The 16,530-nt window shown below is 42.3% G+C and overlaps 2 protein-coding genes across 2 annotated transcripts; both read left to right on the forward strand.

Moving 5' to 3' along the window:
• The first annotated feature begins 3,659 nt into the window (after positions 1-3,659).
• LOC124654189 (uncharacterized protein At2g27730, mitochondrial-like) lies at positions 3,660-7,712 on the forward strand. Its single transcript, XM_047193209.1, has 3 exons — positions 3,660-3,854; positions 5,980-6,018; positions 7,216-7,712. The coding sequence occupies exons 1-3, from the start codon at positions 3,708-3,710 to the stop codon at positions 7,435-7,437; spliced, it is 408 nt and encodes a 135-aa protein (XP_047049165.1). The 5' UTR covers positions 3,660-3,707; the 3' UTR covers positions 7,438-7,712.
• A 1,036-nt stretch (positions 7,713-8,748) lies between these two features.
• On the forward strand, positions 8,749-12,559 carry LOC124653504 (uncharacterized protein At2g27730, mitochondrial-like). Its single transcript, XM_047192559.1, has 3 exons — positions 8,749-8,892; positions 11,337-11,375; positions 12,100-12,559. The coding sequence occupies exons 1-3, from the start codon at positions 8,764-8,766 to the stop codon at positions 12,316-12,318; spliced, it is 387 nt and encodes a 128-aa protein (XP_047048515.1). The 5' UTR covers positions 8,749-8,763; the 3' UTR covers positions 12,319-12,559.
• The last annotated feature ends 3,971 nt before the right edge of the window (positions 12,560-16,530 follow it).

The raw sequence follows: 16,530 nt of genomic DNA on the forward strand, positions 1-16,530 counted from the left end.
TACTGAGATAGCCCACGATCCGGGAGCGACCCGAACCGACTAACTGCGACGCGTCCGTCTAGAACTCTGTTCGTTTTCCTGAGCTGCAAAAAGTAAGGAAAGTCTCGGCTCAATCCACTCACCACGAGCGCGGCGCGCGCGTCGTGACGTGTCGATACGAGCGAGCGAGGAGGAGGAGGAGCGCGCGCGTGTAGCACTCCTATTCTCACTCACTTACTAGTGGTGTAACAACCCACCTTATAAGGTGGTCTAACTTCCTCCCAACTTTCCATGTGGGACTAAACTTCCCACCTCTTGCCACTCCCTAGTGAGTTGCCACCAACTTGGGCTCAAACTCACAAGGCTTCCACTATGTGGGCTTTGAGATTTATAGGAAAATCTGAAATCTAGTATGTGCCATTAAGTGTAGGCCCAATATTTCAACAGAAAGGTCAAGTATGTAGCTTGCATGATCGTACGATTGCATCCACACAAGGATGTGCTCCTCCTATATCTGATAATCTGAAGCTATGTCTGTGGCATGCATACCATCTTTCCACCTCTAGAATGCAATATACTTGGACGTCGACCACACATTCCATTACCGCCCATGCTACGACGACACCCCCCCCCCCCCACCCCCACACACACACAAAACATTTAGCTGTTTGTCTATCTCGCTACCAAAATTTGAAGCTCTCAACATCATATATGGCATGGGCATGTTTATTTGCCGAACTTATGCTCAAATTGGAGGGTGTGCTTGAGCCTATCGATGCCTACAAGGTAAATTCGCCCCTGCGTAGGGCTACTCCCGCTCGCTTGAAGAAACCTTAGCCATGCAAAAAAGTGTGAAAATATCGACCATTACGACATTACAATGCAGTTCCCATCGTCCAAATGCACACACATGATCAAAAAATATTCAGTTTTAAAAAATTATTCGTTAATTCAAAAGGCATTTATATTTTAAAATGGTTCACAAATAAATAAAGTTTTAGATTTTAAATATGGTTCAACGGGTAAAATGGTTCCAAAGTAAAAAGATGGTACAAATTCAAAAATGGTTCAACCGGTAAAATTGTTCTAAAAATATAAACTAGTTCAAATTCAAAAAATGATTGTAAAATTGTTCCAAAAAATAAATAGTTCAAATTCAAAAAATGGTTCACAGATTCAGAAAATGGAAGAGAAATAAATCTAAATGCCTACTAGTCGATGCTATGTTAAAACGACCAGCATACAAACATAATCGAGGGCCGGCCCATTGGAACGCACGCTTGGTTTGGTATGGTACTACTGGGACTCGATTAGGGACTCAATCTCGATTGCTACATATATATATTGCCACCAGATCGATCAAAGCCAGTCAGCCAGCCGCCGCCAGCAGCAGAAAAAACGCAGCCACCGCTGCCGCGTCCCAATCAAATCACACATGGAGCCGGCCGACAGCGGCTTCTTCTTCACCAACCGCGATGGTCGCTGGGTGTCTTCCTTCATCGTCCCGGCGACAGCCAATTCTCCACTGCCAATATCTAGCGGCGAGACCGATCACGGCGCCGTGACACCGAACTTCTCCGACAAGTCACGACCCGCCTTTGACGATAGCAACCACGGCTTCGTCTTCTACACCTATGAAGGTCGCTGGGTGTGTTCCCTCATCGCCCAGATGATGGCGCCGGCTCTCCTGAAAATATGCAATGGTGGGTGCGATCATGTCGACGAGACGAGCGACCGGCAATACGTGGACTAGTCCCTTCCCGTGAGATATTTGTACGACCAATCTGAAATATAGACTAGTTTCGTCTAAGAGATGTACTTAGTAGGAAGGCGTTGCTGAACGTAACAAGTGATTATATTTGATCTGTATTTTAATGATTGCTTTTTTAGTTATACAAATATTATTGTGTGTATTAGGATGCGCATGTAAAAGGAGCTGCTATGGGTAGAGAGAATGAAGAGAGAGAAGACTGTCTTCTCTTTGCTAAGGGATCATCTCTTACAACATAAGGGAAGACTATTTTCTCCATTGTATCACATATATTTTCCCTTAGCAACAAATTTTCTATCAAAATTTAATTATTAATATTTTTTTGAAGTAGCTGATGTGGCGGGGGTAAGGGAAGGCATGCCTTCTCTACAATTGTACATGCCCAAGTGCATATATAGACAAGGACTGTGATGAGGATCCTCCGAAGGCTACAATCCACCCAGCCTCCGGTTTCCCAGGTGTTGGATCATTGTTAGGGAGTTCCCTCTCCTTCTCTCCCTTGTTTGCTCCATTAAAACAAGCTAGTCTTTCCTCGCAGCAAAGCAAAAAAAGTAATACCCAAAAGCAATCGAGAAGGGATCACAACAGATGGAGTGCAGGCGATGGGATGGCACGCCCCGAGCAGTCACCGACCGATGTTGCAGCAGTCGACGCCGGTAGGTATTTCCCCACCACCTTACCCCGACCCCTGGAGGTGGCATCATGCTCTGCTTCAAATCATGATACACGATGTCGATCTGCGGGTGATCCGGCGAGTGCTAAAGAGGGAGGATCTTTGCTGCAAGAGCTTCGTCCATCTATAAGTTATACAAACATTCTTCATTTGCAGCAATATGAAAACATGTTGCCATATAACACGTTGTATCCCATGGATATGTTGGTTGCCATCAAAGAAGACCATTCATTCATTCCTTAAGATGTGTCACGGTTGCTTACAATTTCTTCCCTAAAAGTTCGTAGAGCATCTCCATCGGTTGCCCCGCTAGCTATTTGAGGGTCGGCGTGGTTTTTGGACTCACACCGGCGTACCCCAAAAAGCGTCGGCGTGGTTTCGAGCCAAATATAAGCGCCGACAACCCCGTGCCAGTCCCTTCACGAAGAGCGTGAATCGAACGCGCTAGCCCCTTTGAGATTCACTAAACTATGGAAGTTCTCGTAGGTCTCCCCCTTTTTGAATATGTATATGTACATGAACTATGGATAAACCTATTGGTTTAGTCAATCTCGCCTAGAATGCCCAAATGCACAAGTAACAGATGATCTGGTCCCACTGCATGTGTAGGCATTTGATTGGCTCATTCTGGAGGAGCAGATGAGATCAGGATCAGTTTTGTATTTCCGATCTCCTACTTGCTTCTTTATGTCGATGATATTGTTATCTTCTCGAACCTTCTTAGATTACATTATCACTCTTCTCCGATTTAAGTTTTCTATGACTGATCTTGGTCTTCTTCATCTTTTTTTGGGCATTGCGGTTCTTCGTGATTCTTCCGGTCTATTTCTTTCTCAACGACAATATATTCTTGATCTCCTCTCTCGTGTTGGTACCAAGCCAGCAAAGCAGCAACGGAAATGACACTCGATTTACGCTTCTTCATCTTGTCGTAGACGGCGTTGGACTTGGTAGTCTACTCTTGAATTGTAGAAGGACTTTTGAATTTGGAATTTGAATTTCTATGGGGGCGACAAGGCGAGCGGTGGGACCTACCGACCGCTGTAGAAGATTCTTTCTTGGAGCGAAATGCCCATCGAAAAAGAAAAAAGAAAAAAGTTAACTATCGCGAGGGGCGTAAATATAAACAGTACAGACCCAGTCTACTAATATAATAATATTCCTTTCCGCGCCCCCAAGGCTCCAACTTGCTTCACATTTCCAGAGAGAGAGAGAGCGAGGAAGAGTCTGGAAGGGGATCGAAGCGAGCGAGAGAGCCACCGTCTCCTAGGGTTTCCGGCGGCGATGGCGATGGCGATGGTGGCGGCGAGGTCTGCTGTGTCGAGGACCCCGGCGAGGTCGGCGGCGGCGAGGTTCCTGCAGAGCAGGTTCCGGTCCGGCGGCAAGGTGCTGGGCGAGGAGGAGAAGGCCGCCGAGACCGTCTACATCAAGGTATACACCACCGCTCCCGCTCCAGCGCCTCCACCTTACTCCCCTGCCTTCTGGTATGGCTTATGGTTTCGAGATGGCGATTCCTGCGAGAGTCGTGAATCCGTCGTGTAGGTCTCCCGGTTCGTTTAGTTGGTCCCGTGATTCTCCCACTCTAGGGTTTTTGGTGCGGTCTGCCTGTAGGATCGGCGTCCTCGTGGTGATCTTCTTCCCAGATGCTGGGCATATTTTCTCGGTTGTACTGTTTTAGCTCAGTTCCAGGAAGAATATGCTGTTTGCTTTCGCAAAAAAAGAAATTAATATGCTGTTTGATGTTTTCCGCCTCTGTAAGCTTTTGTTCTCGAAATGGAGGCAAATCTGTCCATACGAGCTTTTGTTTTCGATATATATGGAGGCAAATCTGCCCATATGAGCTGCGTGCTCATGGTGAAATGCTACCTAGATGCTAGGAAATTTCTATTGATTCAACTGCTGCCACGTAGTTACAGGTAGACGACAGGTTGTACCAGCTCTTTGCAGCCTCTCTCTGATGTATGGTTGGTTGCTCTTACATTGTGCTCATTGATGTTCTGGTGGTGTTGTGGGGGAATTGGCGATCTTCCTCAACTTGCCACTGAACTAAGTTAATTTGTTCCCCATATTTGTTTTACGAATGGAGCTTTAGTTTGTGATGGTTGCTGTGATGTGAGATTTTAGATGTTCTGGAATCGGGGAATGATTTTTGGTTATACAGATGGAAATGCAAATAAGACTATTAGGAACTTGCAATTGTATGCTGGTGTTTGGTGTTTCTGATTATATGAACCTTGTGTTAGTGTGTCAGGTATTGGATTTTGCCACTATGTGACTTCCCTGATCCTTTGTTCTTTTATTTTGTGGTCCAGTTGGAGTATAATATCTTGCTATGGCCCTTGTGAACTCATCAGTTACCCTGTTCGTTTCTGTTGCTCATTAAGTGAATGTGGTAATTAGGTAACTAAATGGCAGCTATGTTTTTGGTGGGTAGCAAAATTCTACTGCTATTCAAGTTGATTTTATGCATTTTTCTTTAGTATCCCGAAGTGATATATCTTTCTTTCTGCAAAAGATGAGTAGAAAACCTGCCTAGATGCACTACTTTATCGACGTGATCTAACATTTTAGTTGATTTTGAACCCGGGACTGTTTTTCTGTTATACAGGTGCAAGCGTTTGTTCTTTTTCATGATGTGACCCTTTTATTAATGTATCTTGAGTGTTGGATTTGTTTGCCATGATGTGACCTGTTCCCTGAACCTTTTTGTCTTCCTTTTTTGGTCCAGTCGGGTAATTTTTGCTATGGCTCTTGTGAATGCATCGGTTATTTTTGCCATTTATATTACCCCTTCCATCCAGAATTAACAGACCCACATTTGCATAGGTTCGCATGTATCTAGACGCGTTTTAGTGTGTAGATACATGTGAACCTAGGCAAATGTGAGTCAGTTAATTCCGAACGGATGGGAATATTCATGATGAGAATGTGTAATTAAATGACTGAATGGTAGCTATGTGGCTATGTTTTTGTTGGGTAGCCAAATTCCACTAATATGCAAGTTCTTGTTTTTTGTTTTTGTATTTTTCTATCTAGTCTCCTGAAATCCCCCCAAAAATATCTTTCTGCAAATATTCGTATGAAACATGTTCTTAGATGCAACACTCCATTGCTTCACATAAGCATGTCTTAACATATGGATCATCGAATCGGTTCCGTTACCTTGCTAGCAGTTTTTTACTTTGAAGTTTTGGACCATAGCATGTTATACGAAGCAGCAACCATGTTGTTAGCAACTTTTACTTAGAAGTCTTGGACCATAACATGTTATACTCATCGGAATCATGATTGGACAGTTAACGAATGAAACACTAGGCTCATCCAAAGTAGAGATTCAACTATAAGAACATGAAATTCGTCAGGACATCCAGTGATAACAGCTGCATATAGATGTAAAATTGCACCCTATTGGCTTTATAAATCGTTCCAGAGGCACCATTTTTTTCCCCTGTTTCTGACTCTGATATAAGCCATACTATCGACATATGTGGTCTCTGTTATTGTTGAAGCTCTGTTAATACAACTTACTAACATGCGTCATGAACTTTTTCTGCAGAAAATGGAACAAGAGAAGCTGCAGAAGCTCGCACGTAAGGTATGCCAATATACAGTTTCGTGAACCACTGAACTGGGCAGTGTCTGTTGATGTTTTATTTCCATAAGTCCTCTCTTGTCATGATGTCATGTCCAGCAAATAACCATGCTTCTGCAAAGTTATATCTGTCTAATGGATCATGTTTTAACTTCATAAGTGGAAATACAATGTACTCCCTCCGTCTGGATTGAGACTCACAGTTGTCTAGATTTGCATGTATATAGACGCGTTTTACTGTGTAGATACATGCGGATCTGCACAAATATGAGTCAGTTGATTCCGGACATGGGCAAATACGTAGTACTCCCTCCATACCGGTTTGCAGGGCAATTACGTATTTCGAGAAAAAAGTTTGACTACAAATTTGGTCAACAAAAAGTAAGATACATGCCATAAAAATTATAGCATTGGAAACTTCTTTTGAATATGAATCCAATGGTATAATTTTTGTGGCATATATTTTAATTTTTGTTGATCAAAATTGTAGTCAAATTTCTTTCTCGAAATGCATAATTGCCCTGTAAACCGGTATGGAGGGAGTATGTGTTATGTGTGTCATGAATGATTATAAGAGCTATAAATTCTTGTAGGGTCCCAACGCAGTAGATATTTATGCTTTAACTTCCTAAGTTGAAACTACACTGTATATGTTATGTGCCTGTACAGCAAATTAGTATGATCCTTGCACAAAATTACATTTCGTCCAATGGATATGGTCTGTTTTAGCTTACTAAGTTCAAGCTAACTACGTATGCAAACATACTGTTTCTGAAACCACTGAACTGGACGGTGGTTGCTGGTGTTTTACTTCCATAACTGTTCTCTTGTCAACATGTCGTGTCCAGCAAATTAACATGGTTCTGCACAAAGTTATATCTGTTCAATGGATACACATGTTTTAACTTCTAAGTTGAAATACAGTGTATATGCTGTGTTGTGTGTCATGAATACTTATAGGAGCTGTAAATTCTTGTATGGTCCCTGCGCAGTAAATTCATGAGTACGTGTAGATTTCAAATTGAACTTCCTAGTTGAAAATACACAATATGTACGCATTATGTCTGTACAGCAAATTATCACGCTTCTTGCAAAAAATTACATTCTGTCCAATAGATTTGTATATTTAGCTTCCTAGGTTGAAACCCTCTCTATATGTTCTGTGTGTGGGAAACTCACTAGATCTGTAAATTCTTCCAGGGCCCCAGCACAGGAGAGCAAGCTCCGGCTACCCCAAGCTCCACAGCGAGCGACGTGAAGGCTGGAGGCGGCACTGGCCCGACGGCATCCACATCCGCTGGCGTGTCAACCAACAAGAACAGGAACTACGCCATCCTGGCGGGAACCCTTGCTGGCCTGAGCGCCCTGGGCTGGTTCCTCCTGGCGAAGGAGCCCAAGAAGACGGGGGAAGTCCTCGAGTGAATGGAGTCTTGGTTACTTTACTGCACATTGACCTTGCGCCTTGGTTGCGATGATGATGATGATGACGAGTTTTGATGTTGCCGAACTGATATCTGTAGCTAGCTTTGACTAGAAACCTGGTCTGGGATGAGATGATCCGTAGTGGTTCTTGGTTTGCTCTGGGTAGTTGAAACATGTGGAGTAGTTCGTATGATGATGCTGCACTTTTGGGTTAAAGAGGTGTTTTGGATGCGGCCCTTTTGAATGCATGGATGGCTTGCGTGAGGTGAAATTCTCATCCTTTTCAAATGTTTCGGTGAATTGATAAGATTATTAGCTGCTTATCTGTACCGCTTGGTTTAGGCACATCGTTCAGTTGATACTTCTAAGTTCAGATGCAGGCAGAAATTCAACAGGCCAAAGTTCAGTAATTTGACCAAACAAATCTGAATTCTTCGAATTCTTGACACATGTCTTGTACTCCTTGTATCTGTAAAAGGATGTTGAAAATTTATCTAAATTTAGATGTAGTTATACTCGGTATTTACATATATCTATCTAAATTTAAACAAACTTGCGACATCCTTTTATGAATAGAGGTAGTACCTAAATTGTCTACTTTGGTAAATTGTTTCAAAACTGTAGGATATAATTATTCATCTCAGTTTAAATAGATGCTCAATATAGTTTCGTGATAATAAAAGAACATGTCAGTATTCGATAATAAAAGAATTTGACAGTGCTTTAGGGCATGTACAATGGTGATGACTCAGCTGTCTGTAAGAGGTAGTTACAGGTGATTTTGGTGATGTGGAGGAAAGATAATGAGGAGAGAGAAAGAGGCTGTTTGTAAAGTTACAGGCAGTCTGTAGACTTCTTACAGACAGCTTACAGACACCATTTTTGCTGTTGTATGAAGGGTGTCTATAACTTATACTCACATATAGCTATGACTAAAAATAGATAACTTACAGACAGACTATTGTATACACTGTTTATATCATTGTCTATAGATGACATGAAGTAGTATTACAGATAGCATGCATCTAAACCAATGTACATTCCCTTACCGACGTGGCAACGTGGTATGCCACCGTGGAAGATTCTTTCTTGGAGCGGAGGTAGATGGAATGTGCTGAAGTGAAAAAAGAACAGGGATAAACAGTCAAACAGAATATGTATATCTCCAAGGGGGGGAAAACACAAAACAGCACCCCAGACGGGTCTACTCATATTCTCTCCCTTCGCACCTTCTTCCCATTTCCAGAGAGAGACCGGAAGGGGATCGACAGAGAGAGAGAGAGAGAGAAAGAGAGCCACCGTCTCCTAGGGTTTCCGTCTGCGGCGATGGCGATGGCGGCGGCGAGGGCGGCGGCGTCGAGGACCCCGGCGAGGTTCATGCAGAGCAGGTTCCGCTCCTCCGGCGGGAAGATGCTCAGCGAGGAGGAGAAGGCCGCCGAGAACGTCTACATCAAGGTATAACCCCCGCTCCCCCTTCCTCACCCCCTCTAGGGTTTCCAGACGACGATTCCTGCGAGCGCTGCGGATGCGATGTTCGGGTTTCGCTATTAGGCCCGCTGCTTCCGCGAATCCCACACTCTAGGGTTCTAGGGGCGGTCTCCCTGTAGGATCAGCGCGCCCGTGGTGATCTTATTCCCGGTTGCTGAGCAGTTTTTACCGGTTGTATTGCTCTAGGATTGTTCCAGGGGCAAGGAAGTATTGTGCTGTTTGGTGGTCTGTAAACAGTGTGCACTGTGTGGTGCTAGTTCGTGATTTGGGGAGTAACGTGCTGCGCCCAGTGCACCTGGTCGAATAACAGGACGTAAATTCTTACAGTAGCAGTGGTGTTGATATGTGTATCGCCATGCCATTGGCCTTGTTGGTCAGTATGTGGTTCAGAATTTGAGATATGGTTAGTGCAATGCCGTCTCTGGTTGTCGAGTATGTTTTTGCTTCTAGGATCATTTAGTATTCTTGTCACAGAGCTTGGATCTTTATAACACTGATACCTTGGAGCTTAGGCTGCCTGCCTGGCTGACCTGTGCTTGCTTTAGTTAACGGCAGCCTGTGGCTGGTGTATATTCGGTAGCTCAGTTATGCACATTGATGTGATAGCTTTTCTGGTGGTGTTGTCGGGAGAATTGTTCAACTTTGCAAAACCTGCAACTATACTGATTTTAGTTCTTCATGTTAAATGGTTGTGGGACCGTGGGATGCCAGGCGGTTTGGAATTGTATTTGAGTTTTGTTTATACAGATGGAAGTGCTAATAGTATAGTTGGCACTGGCAATTATGTGTTGCTGTCAGGTTTCTGTGATTATGCAAATCTTCTGTTCGTGTTCAGGGTGTAGGATTTTGCCACTATGTGACCTGTTACCTGAACCTTTTCTTCATTTTCTGCTCCAGTTGGACTGTAATTTTTTTTTGTCTGTACTGTTGCCGTGTAGCTGCAGGAAGAGGATAGATTTTTACCAGCTATTTATGGTGTATAAACATTGTAGTAGCTAGTGATTCAGAGTAACTTGCTGTTCACCTAGATGGATGATAGAATATGTTTTGCAGTTGCTGTGTTCATGTCTGCACTTGTCATGCCGTTGAACTTTGGCTGAGAAGCTGTGCTTGCTTTAGTTAACCACAGCCCATTACTGATGTATGGTTGGTTGCTTACTTATCCTCATTGATGTGATAGCTGCTCCAGTGGTGTTGTCGTAGAATTGAGGAGAAGCTGTGCTTGCTTTAGTTAACGACAGCCCATTACTGATGTATGGTTGGTTGCATACTTATCCTCATTGATGTGATAGCTGCTCCAGTGGTGTTGTGGTGGAATTCAGGATGTCTGCAAATCTGCCACTGAACTATGGATTTTTAGCTATGATTTTTCTTGTTCTTCATGTTTATCATGACCTGCTGTCCCTGCTCCATGAATCTTTTTTTTTTCCGGTACAGTTAGACTATGATCTTAGCTATGGCTCTTGTGAACTCATCAATTATCTTAATCATTTTTATTGTTTAGTACATGAATGTATAATTAGATGACTAAATCGTAGTTAAGTTCGTGGTGAGTAGAAAAATAGCAGCCATGCCAGTTTTCCTTTTGTTTAATCTCATAAATCTCCCAGAAAATATTTATGTTTCATTCTTTCTTAAGGACACCAATAGGTGCTTAGATACAATTGAACTGGATCTGATACCTTGCTTTTAATTGGAAGTCTTGAACCATAAAATGTTTTTGCTCAACAGTGATATTGCTTGGACAGTACTATGTTCATCTTATATAATTATTTATACCGCTTAATTTGTGGTGTTAGATTCAGGATAAATGTCCCATGGTTATTGCAATTCTGTCAGAGTGTAGCATGTTTCCCATTATGTAAACCGCTTTTCTTCATTTCTGGTACAGTTGGACTATAGTTTTTGCTGTGGTTTGTGTTAACTCAACAGTTAGTTATCTTGGCCATTTTCTAGTTGTTTTATGCTTTATATGTTTTGTTTGGTCTCCTCCAATCCCAAAAAACATGGACATTTTATTTGTTCTGATGGAGTCATTGAAGTGGATCTGTTACCTTATTAGCAGCTTTCACTTGAAGTCTGGAACGTTGTACTCAGCAGTGAGATAGCTTAGATAGTACTATGTTCATATGATATATAGCTATTATATTACAGTATCTGTGGTTTTCAAAGAGACTCGTCAAAGTAGAAAATCAACTCCGAATCCTTTGAAATTAGTCAGGACATCCAGTTGTTACAACAATTATACAGATAGATGTTTTCTTTATCTGGTGGGCTTTACAAACTCTCCCAGAATCACCAGTTTTCCTGCTTCTTACTCTGTTATAAGCTATACTATTGGCATGAGTGATCTTTGTGTGTTTATGCCTTGCTAATACTTAACAATAACATGCCTGATGACCTTTCTGCAGAAAATGGAACAAGAGAAGCTAGAGAAGCTCGCACGCAAGGTATGCAAACATACAATTTCTTGAACCTCTCAACTGTGCAATAGCTCTTGATGTTCTGTGCAGTAAATTAGTATCCTTGTGCACAATACACTCAATGTATATCTATGCTTGAGCTTCCTAAATTGAAATACACTATGATATGTTCTGTGTGCATCATGAAACTTACAAGAGCTGTAAATTATTGTACCACTTATGGACAGTGGTTGTTGATGTTATTTTTCCGCAAGTCTTCTCACTTGGTTTTGTCTTGTACAGCAAATTGGCATTCTTGTACACAGACTTATGTATGTCAACTGATATGTACTCCCTCAGTTCCCTTTTAATTGACTTTGATTTAGTACAACTTTGTACTAAACCAGAGTCATTTGATTTAGTACAACTTTGTACTAAATCAGAGTCAATTGAAAGGGAAGAGAGTGATTATGATTTTAATATCCTATAAGTTGAAATACGCTACATATGTCCTGTGTATGGCATCCAACTGGCAAGATTTGTAAATTGTTTTAGGGTCCCTTCAGCTTCTTGAACAACTGAACTGGATAGTGGCTGTTGATGCTTTACTTCCATAAGTCTCCCCTTCCTCTGAAGTTGTACACTGCAAATTAGCATCCTTTTGCAAAAAATTATACGCATCGAGCACATTTATGCTTTGACTCCCTGAGTCGAAATACACTCTATGTTCTGCGTTGGTCGTGAAACTGACAAGAGCTGGACATGGTTTCAGGGCCCCAGCACAGGAGAGCAAGCTCCATCTACCCCAAGCTCTGCAGCAAGCGACGTGAAAGCTGGAGGCGCTGGCCCGACGGCGTCCACATCCACTGGCGTGTCGACCGACAAGAACAGGAACTATGCCGTCCTGGCGGGCACCGTCGCTGGCCTGAGCGCCCTGGGCTGGTATCTCCTGTCCAAGGAGCCCAAGAAGACAGAAGAGGTCGTCGACTGAAGGGACGTGCGGATGATGGTCTGCCTATTCAGTTTCAGCATGGTTTTACTTACTGCGCATGGACCTGTGTCTCATTTTGCGATGATGATTATAATAAACCGTGATTTCGACAGACTGCCTTTTGTAGCCTGAGAATCTGAGACTGCTATGATCTTAGTTCATCATTTGCTCTTTCTCGTAATTGAAACCTATAGGTTATGTGGTGCTGCACTGTTGCTGGTTATAGAGGCGTTTTGGATGAGGACTGTTTTGAATGAATGGGATTCGGTTTGCGGTGTCAATTGTGTATTCTCATCCTGTGTTTTCTTTGATCCTTGATTAAGGCGTATTGTTAAACCGGAATGTATGGTGAACTTACATCCATGTCATTATAGTTGTAGAACAATGATCCTTGGACGTTATTGGACATAAATTAAGGTTATCTAGGTCTCGCAAAGAGAATACTCCAGTTTAGGACACATCACTTGATTAGTAATCTGTGGATGCTTTGTACAATAATTAATAGCCAGACACTATTATCATAAATAAATAAAAAGGTAGGCAGATAGGAAACTGCCACGTAATTTAACGGACGGATCTAGGGAGCAAACGCGGGCTGGATAGTACGCCCCAGCCCTCACCCAGAAAAGGAAAGTCCACACCATCCCGCTATTCTATTTTTGGTAATTCATCCCGGTCCGGTTTGGGTAGGCACCTGCCGCGTTCCACCCAACCCGATGCACGTGCACCACACAGGAAACATCATGTCCCATACCTATCCGGTTCCCACCAATTGCTTGGCTGATTACACCATAAAAAATCTGGTTCCCAAAAACGAGAATATGTGCCATCATTTGAACTAGGGCACAAAGACCACCACTATCGTGTCACATATGGTGGTACTAAGTTAAGCGATAAAGTATGATACCAAATCAAAGTTGATATGTGCAGAGGAGAAGATCCAGGAGACCAAGTTGAATTTCATGAGGACACCCTTCCTGCTCCTGACCTCGACTGGTTTTGGCAGACATGAAGAACCACCCACCGCTTCCGTTGGTAACAAGCATGCATAGCGGAGAACATGCACCTGGAAAGTTCTGGAAACAAGATCACAAACAAGAGCAAACTTAGTGGGTAGAAACCTGCAACTTACTTGTATGCTACGTACAACAAGAGAACAAGCATTACACATCCAGTTTTGTAGAATAAATTCTAGGTTTTCTTTTTAAGTAGTTAAATGTTGTAAAAGCAAACTTAATAGCATGGAGTAGCAACTTAACTTTGTTGACAGAAACAACTTAGGTATGTTGCAAAAGCAACTTCATATATGTCGTGAAACTTAATTAACTATTGTAAAATAAAACTTAATAGCATGGAGTAGCAACTTAAGTTTGTTGAAAGAAACAACTTAACTATGTTGCAAAAGCAACTTAATATATGTTGTGAAACTTAACTAACTGTTGTAAAACCAAACTTAGTAGCATGGAGTAGCAACTTAACTTTGTTGAAACAAACAACTTAGCTATGTTGCAAAAGAACCTTAATAGGTAACTTATTCAGTCAGATGATTACTTGGTAAACCAGAACACAACAATAGCCCCTAAGTTTATTGGATAACGTGAAAAAACAACTTGAGAGGGACGGTAAGCAACTAAATGAGATGGAATAAGCAACTTAATTAAAGGTATGAGCAACCAAATTGGCAGGGGTCATCAACATATCTAAAAGAGACTACAACTCTTCTATTGTGAAAACTTAACTAAACATGATATTGTGGAAAAACAAAACTTGATAAAAACATATTGCGGAAAAACAAAACTTGATAAAAACCGAGCAGTAAAACAATAATTAAAGGTATGAACATTAATTTTCCAGGGATAAACTAAAAGAGACCAAAAACTCAATACTATTGTGAAAAATTAATTAAACATGGATATTGCAGCAAAACATAAATCAATACAACTGAGCAGTAAACAACTTAATTTAAGGTATGAGCAACTTAATTACTGAGAAGAAACAACTTAACTAAAAGTGAGTAGCAACTCTACTATAAAATAAGAACCGTGGGGCATTAGTGAGTAGCAACTCTACCAAAAAAGCCCATGCATATCAGAAACATGGGACTAAGCAACCGGATTATTGACCTGGAACTTCTCATATGTATGGCCAATAAATTACATTCCAGAAAAAATGGTTGTTGTACATCCAACTCATCTCTGAAGGACAACTTAATTTCTATGAAAAACAACTTAGTGAGATGGCAAAAAGCAACTTAATTAAATCAGCATACTAATTAGGTATGTCAAATAAAACAACTTAGTTAGAATCGGTATATAACTGACGGGGAAAACAAAAAAAACAACTTAGTTTAAAATCTAGTGTACAACTTAATCTTCATGAAAAAAAAACTTAGTGAGATGAAAAAAGTAACTCAATTAAATCACTATGCTACTTAGGGGCATTTGATTATAAAACAAAACTTAAATTGAATCAGTATGCTACTTCGGGGGTATTTGAACAACCACTAGGTAAGTTAATTTGCAGCACTGCAATTTGCAACATAGTGCGTTGGAGGCTAATAATCTAGGCAACATGAATAACTTTTAGTAGGCATCAAAGTGGATAATTTATTCTCCATAGAAATATATAGCAGCTAACTCAAGCATAATGAAAATCAACATAGCGCATGAATGAGAGTGTATGCAAAAGTAACTTAAGAACAATCTTTCTGAATAAAAATTGTGTGTATGCTAGTTAACACATGTGTGAAGTAACAAAATAATGGATCCATAAGCAACTTAGAAGACATGCCTCGATGAAACCCTACCTGAGCACTTAACCACCTCAATATGAAGTACTGTGTTAAGCATCAAATATCTAATCTCACACTAAATATAGTAGATTTTTTTTTGTGAGAACAAAAATGAAAATGGCACCGAAAAATCCATTCCGATACCCCAAAAAGTTCACCATCCGTTTGCTCCTGAAATCAACACTGCATGTATACCCTCCCTCCTAATTGCAACAAGAGAATGGATCAAGTTTTGGGAATATACCGTCAATTTCATGGCGGAAATGTCTTCAAAAGCTCGTCAACGATGACGGGCATCCCATGCCCTTTCAAACGCTCATACCTCTATACAGTGGACACATACAGTATCACCGGCACAGTGAATCACTAGTGGGGCGAAAGCCATTCCATCTCCGGAGGGAACTTAGCATCGTCTTCGACCACTACCCCATACACATCTTCCCTTGAACCTAAAACGATGTTTCTATCGTCAATGTATGTTTACTGACTCAAAAGTCAAAATGCATCGCATCACAAAAGTTTGACTCATACTATGCTACTGTAAGAACCATCAGGTTGTAACAGAATAGCATTTTTTAAAGTGAGTATAGTACTAGTAAATTACTAATGCTTGTCTATCAGATGGCATGTGGAACTGAGGCGTACGGTCCAATCTGGTAGCTTGAGTTGAAGCCATGGTGTTTGGTTAAATCGGCAACTCATCCGGTGTATAAAGAGATCGGTGAGAGATACATTAAGCCTCACCGAAGCAAGCGTAGAAGAGAAATCTACTTGGGAACGCTACATCACATGACTTTCTAGCATCACGCACCCGATCTATCGCACACGCCGGCAAGGCGAGGAAACGCCGCACCACCACCAAAATTAGTCATCGTGGCCGCCGTTGCCTCGGTTAGACGTTGCTCCGCACCTGCCCCATATCACGCGCTACTTGTCAACGACCCCGCTCCGCTGCGATTTGCCGCCACCGCTTGGGATCCCGATGCCAAGGAAATCACAAATCGAAGAAAATCAGATTCAGAGCTCGTTGGACCGCTCCAGCGCGGAATCGAACGTCACTAACCTCCGGATCTATGGAAGTTGCTCGCCGCGGAGAGAAACCGCTCCACCCCGGTCAAATCGGCCAGCTGCGGTCGTCGGTCTTGTGGATAGACGCCGCTCCGGCGCCGCCCACATCGGGCGCTCTCGACCGACCGCCTCGCCCCGCCTAGTCCACATGGAGCAATCGCGGATACCGCCGGCGTGTTTCACCGCCGACGGTAAGGGATGGATGTCGAGGAATCAATGGAGCCATGGCCATTGAAATGGGTGAGACAAGCACTCGTCTGAGGAAGAGAGAAAGGGGATCCGGGAGGGTAAGGTGGAGTCCCCAGGTGAAAGCTGTCGGGACGGAGACGCCGGGCACTCATGATTGACTCGAT

This window comes from Lolium rigidum, chromosome 5 (genome assembly GCF_022539505.1).
Source record: "Lolium rigidum isolate FL_2022 chromosome 5, APGP_CSIRO_Lrig_0.1, whole genome shotgun sequence".
Lineage (NCBI taxonomy): Eukaryota > Viridiplantae > Streptophyta > Magnoliopsida > Poales > Poaceae > Lolium > Lolium rigidum.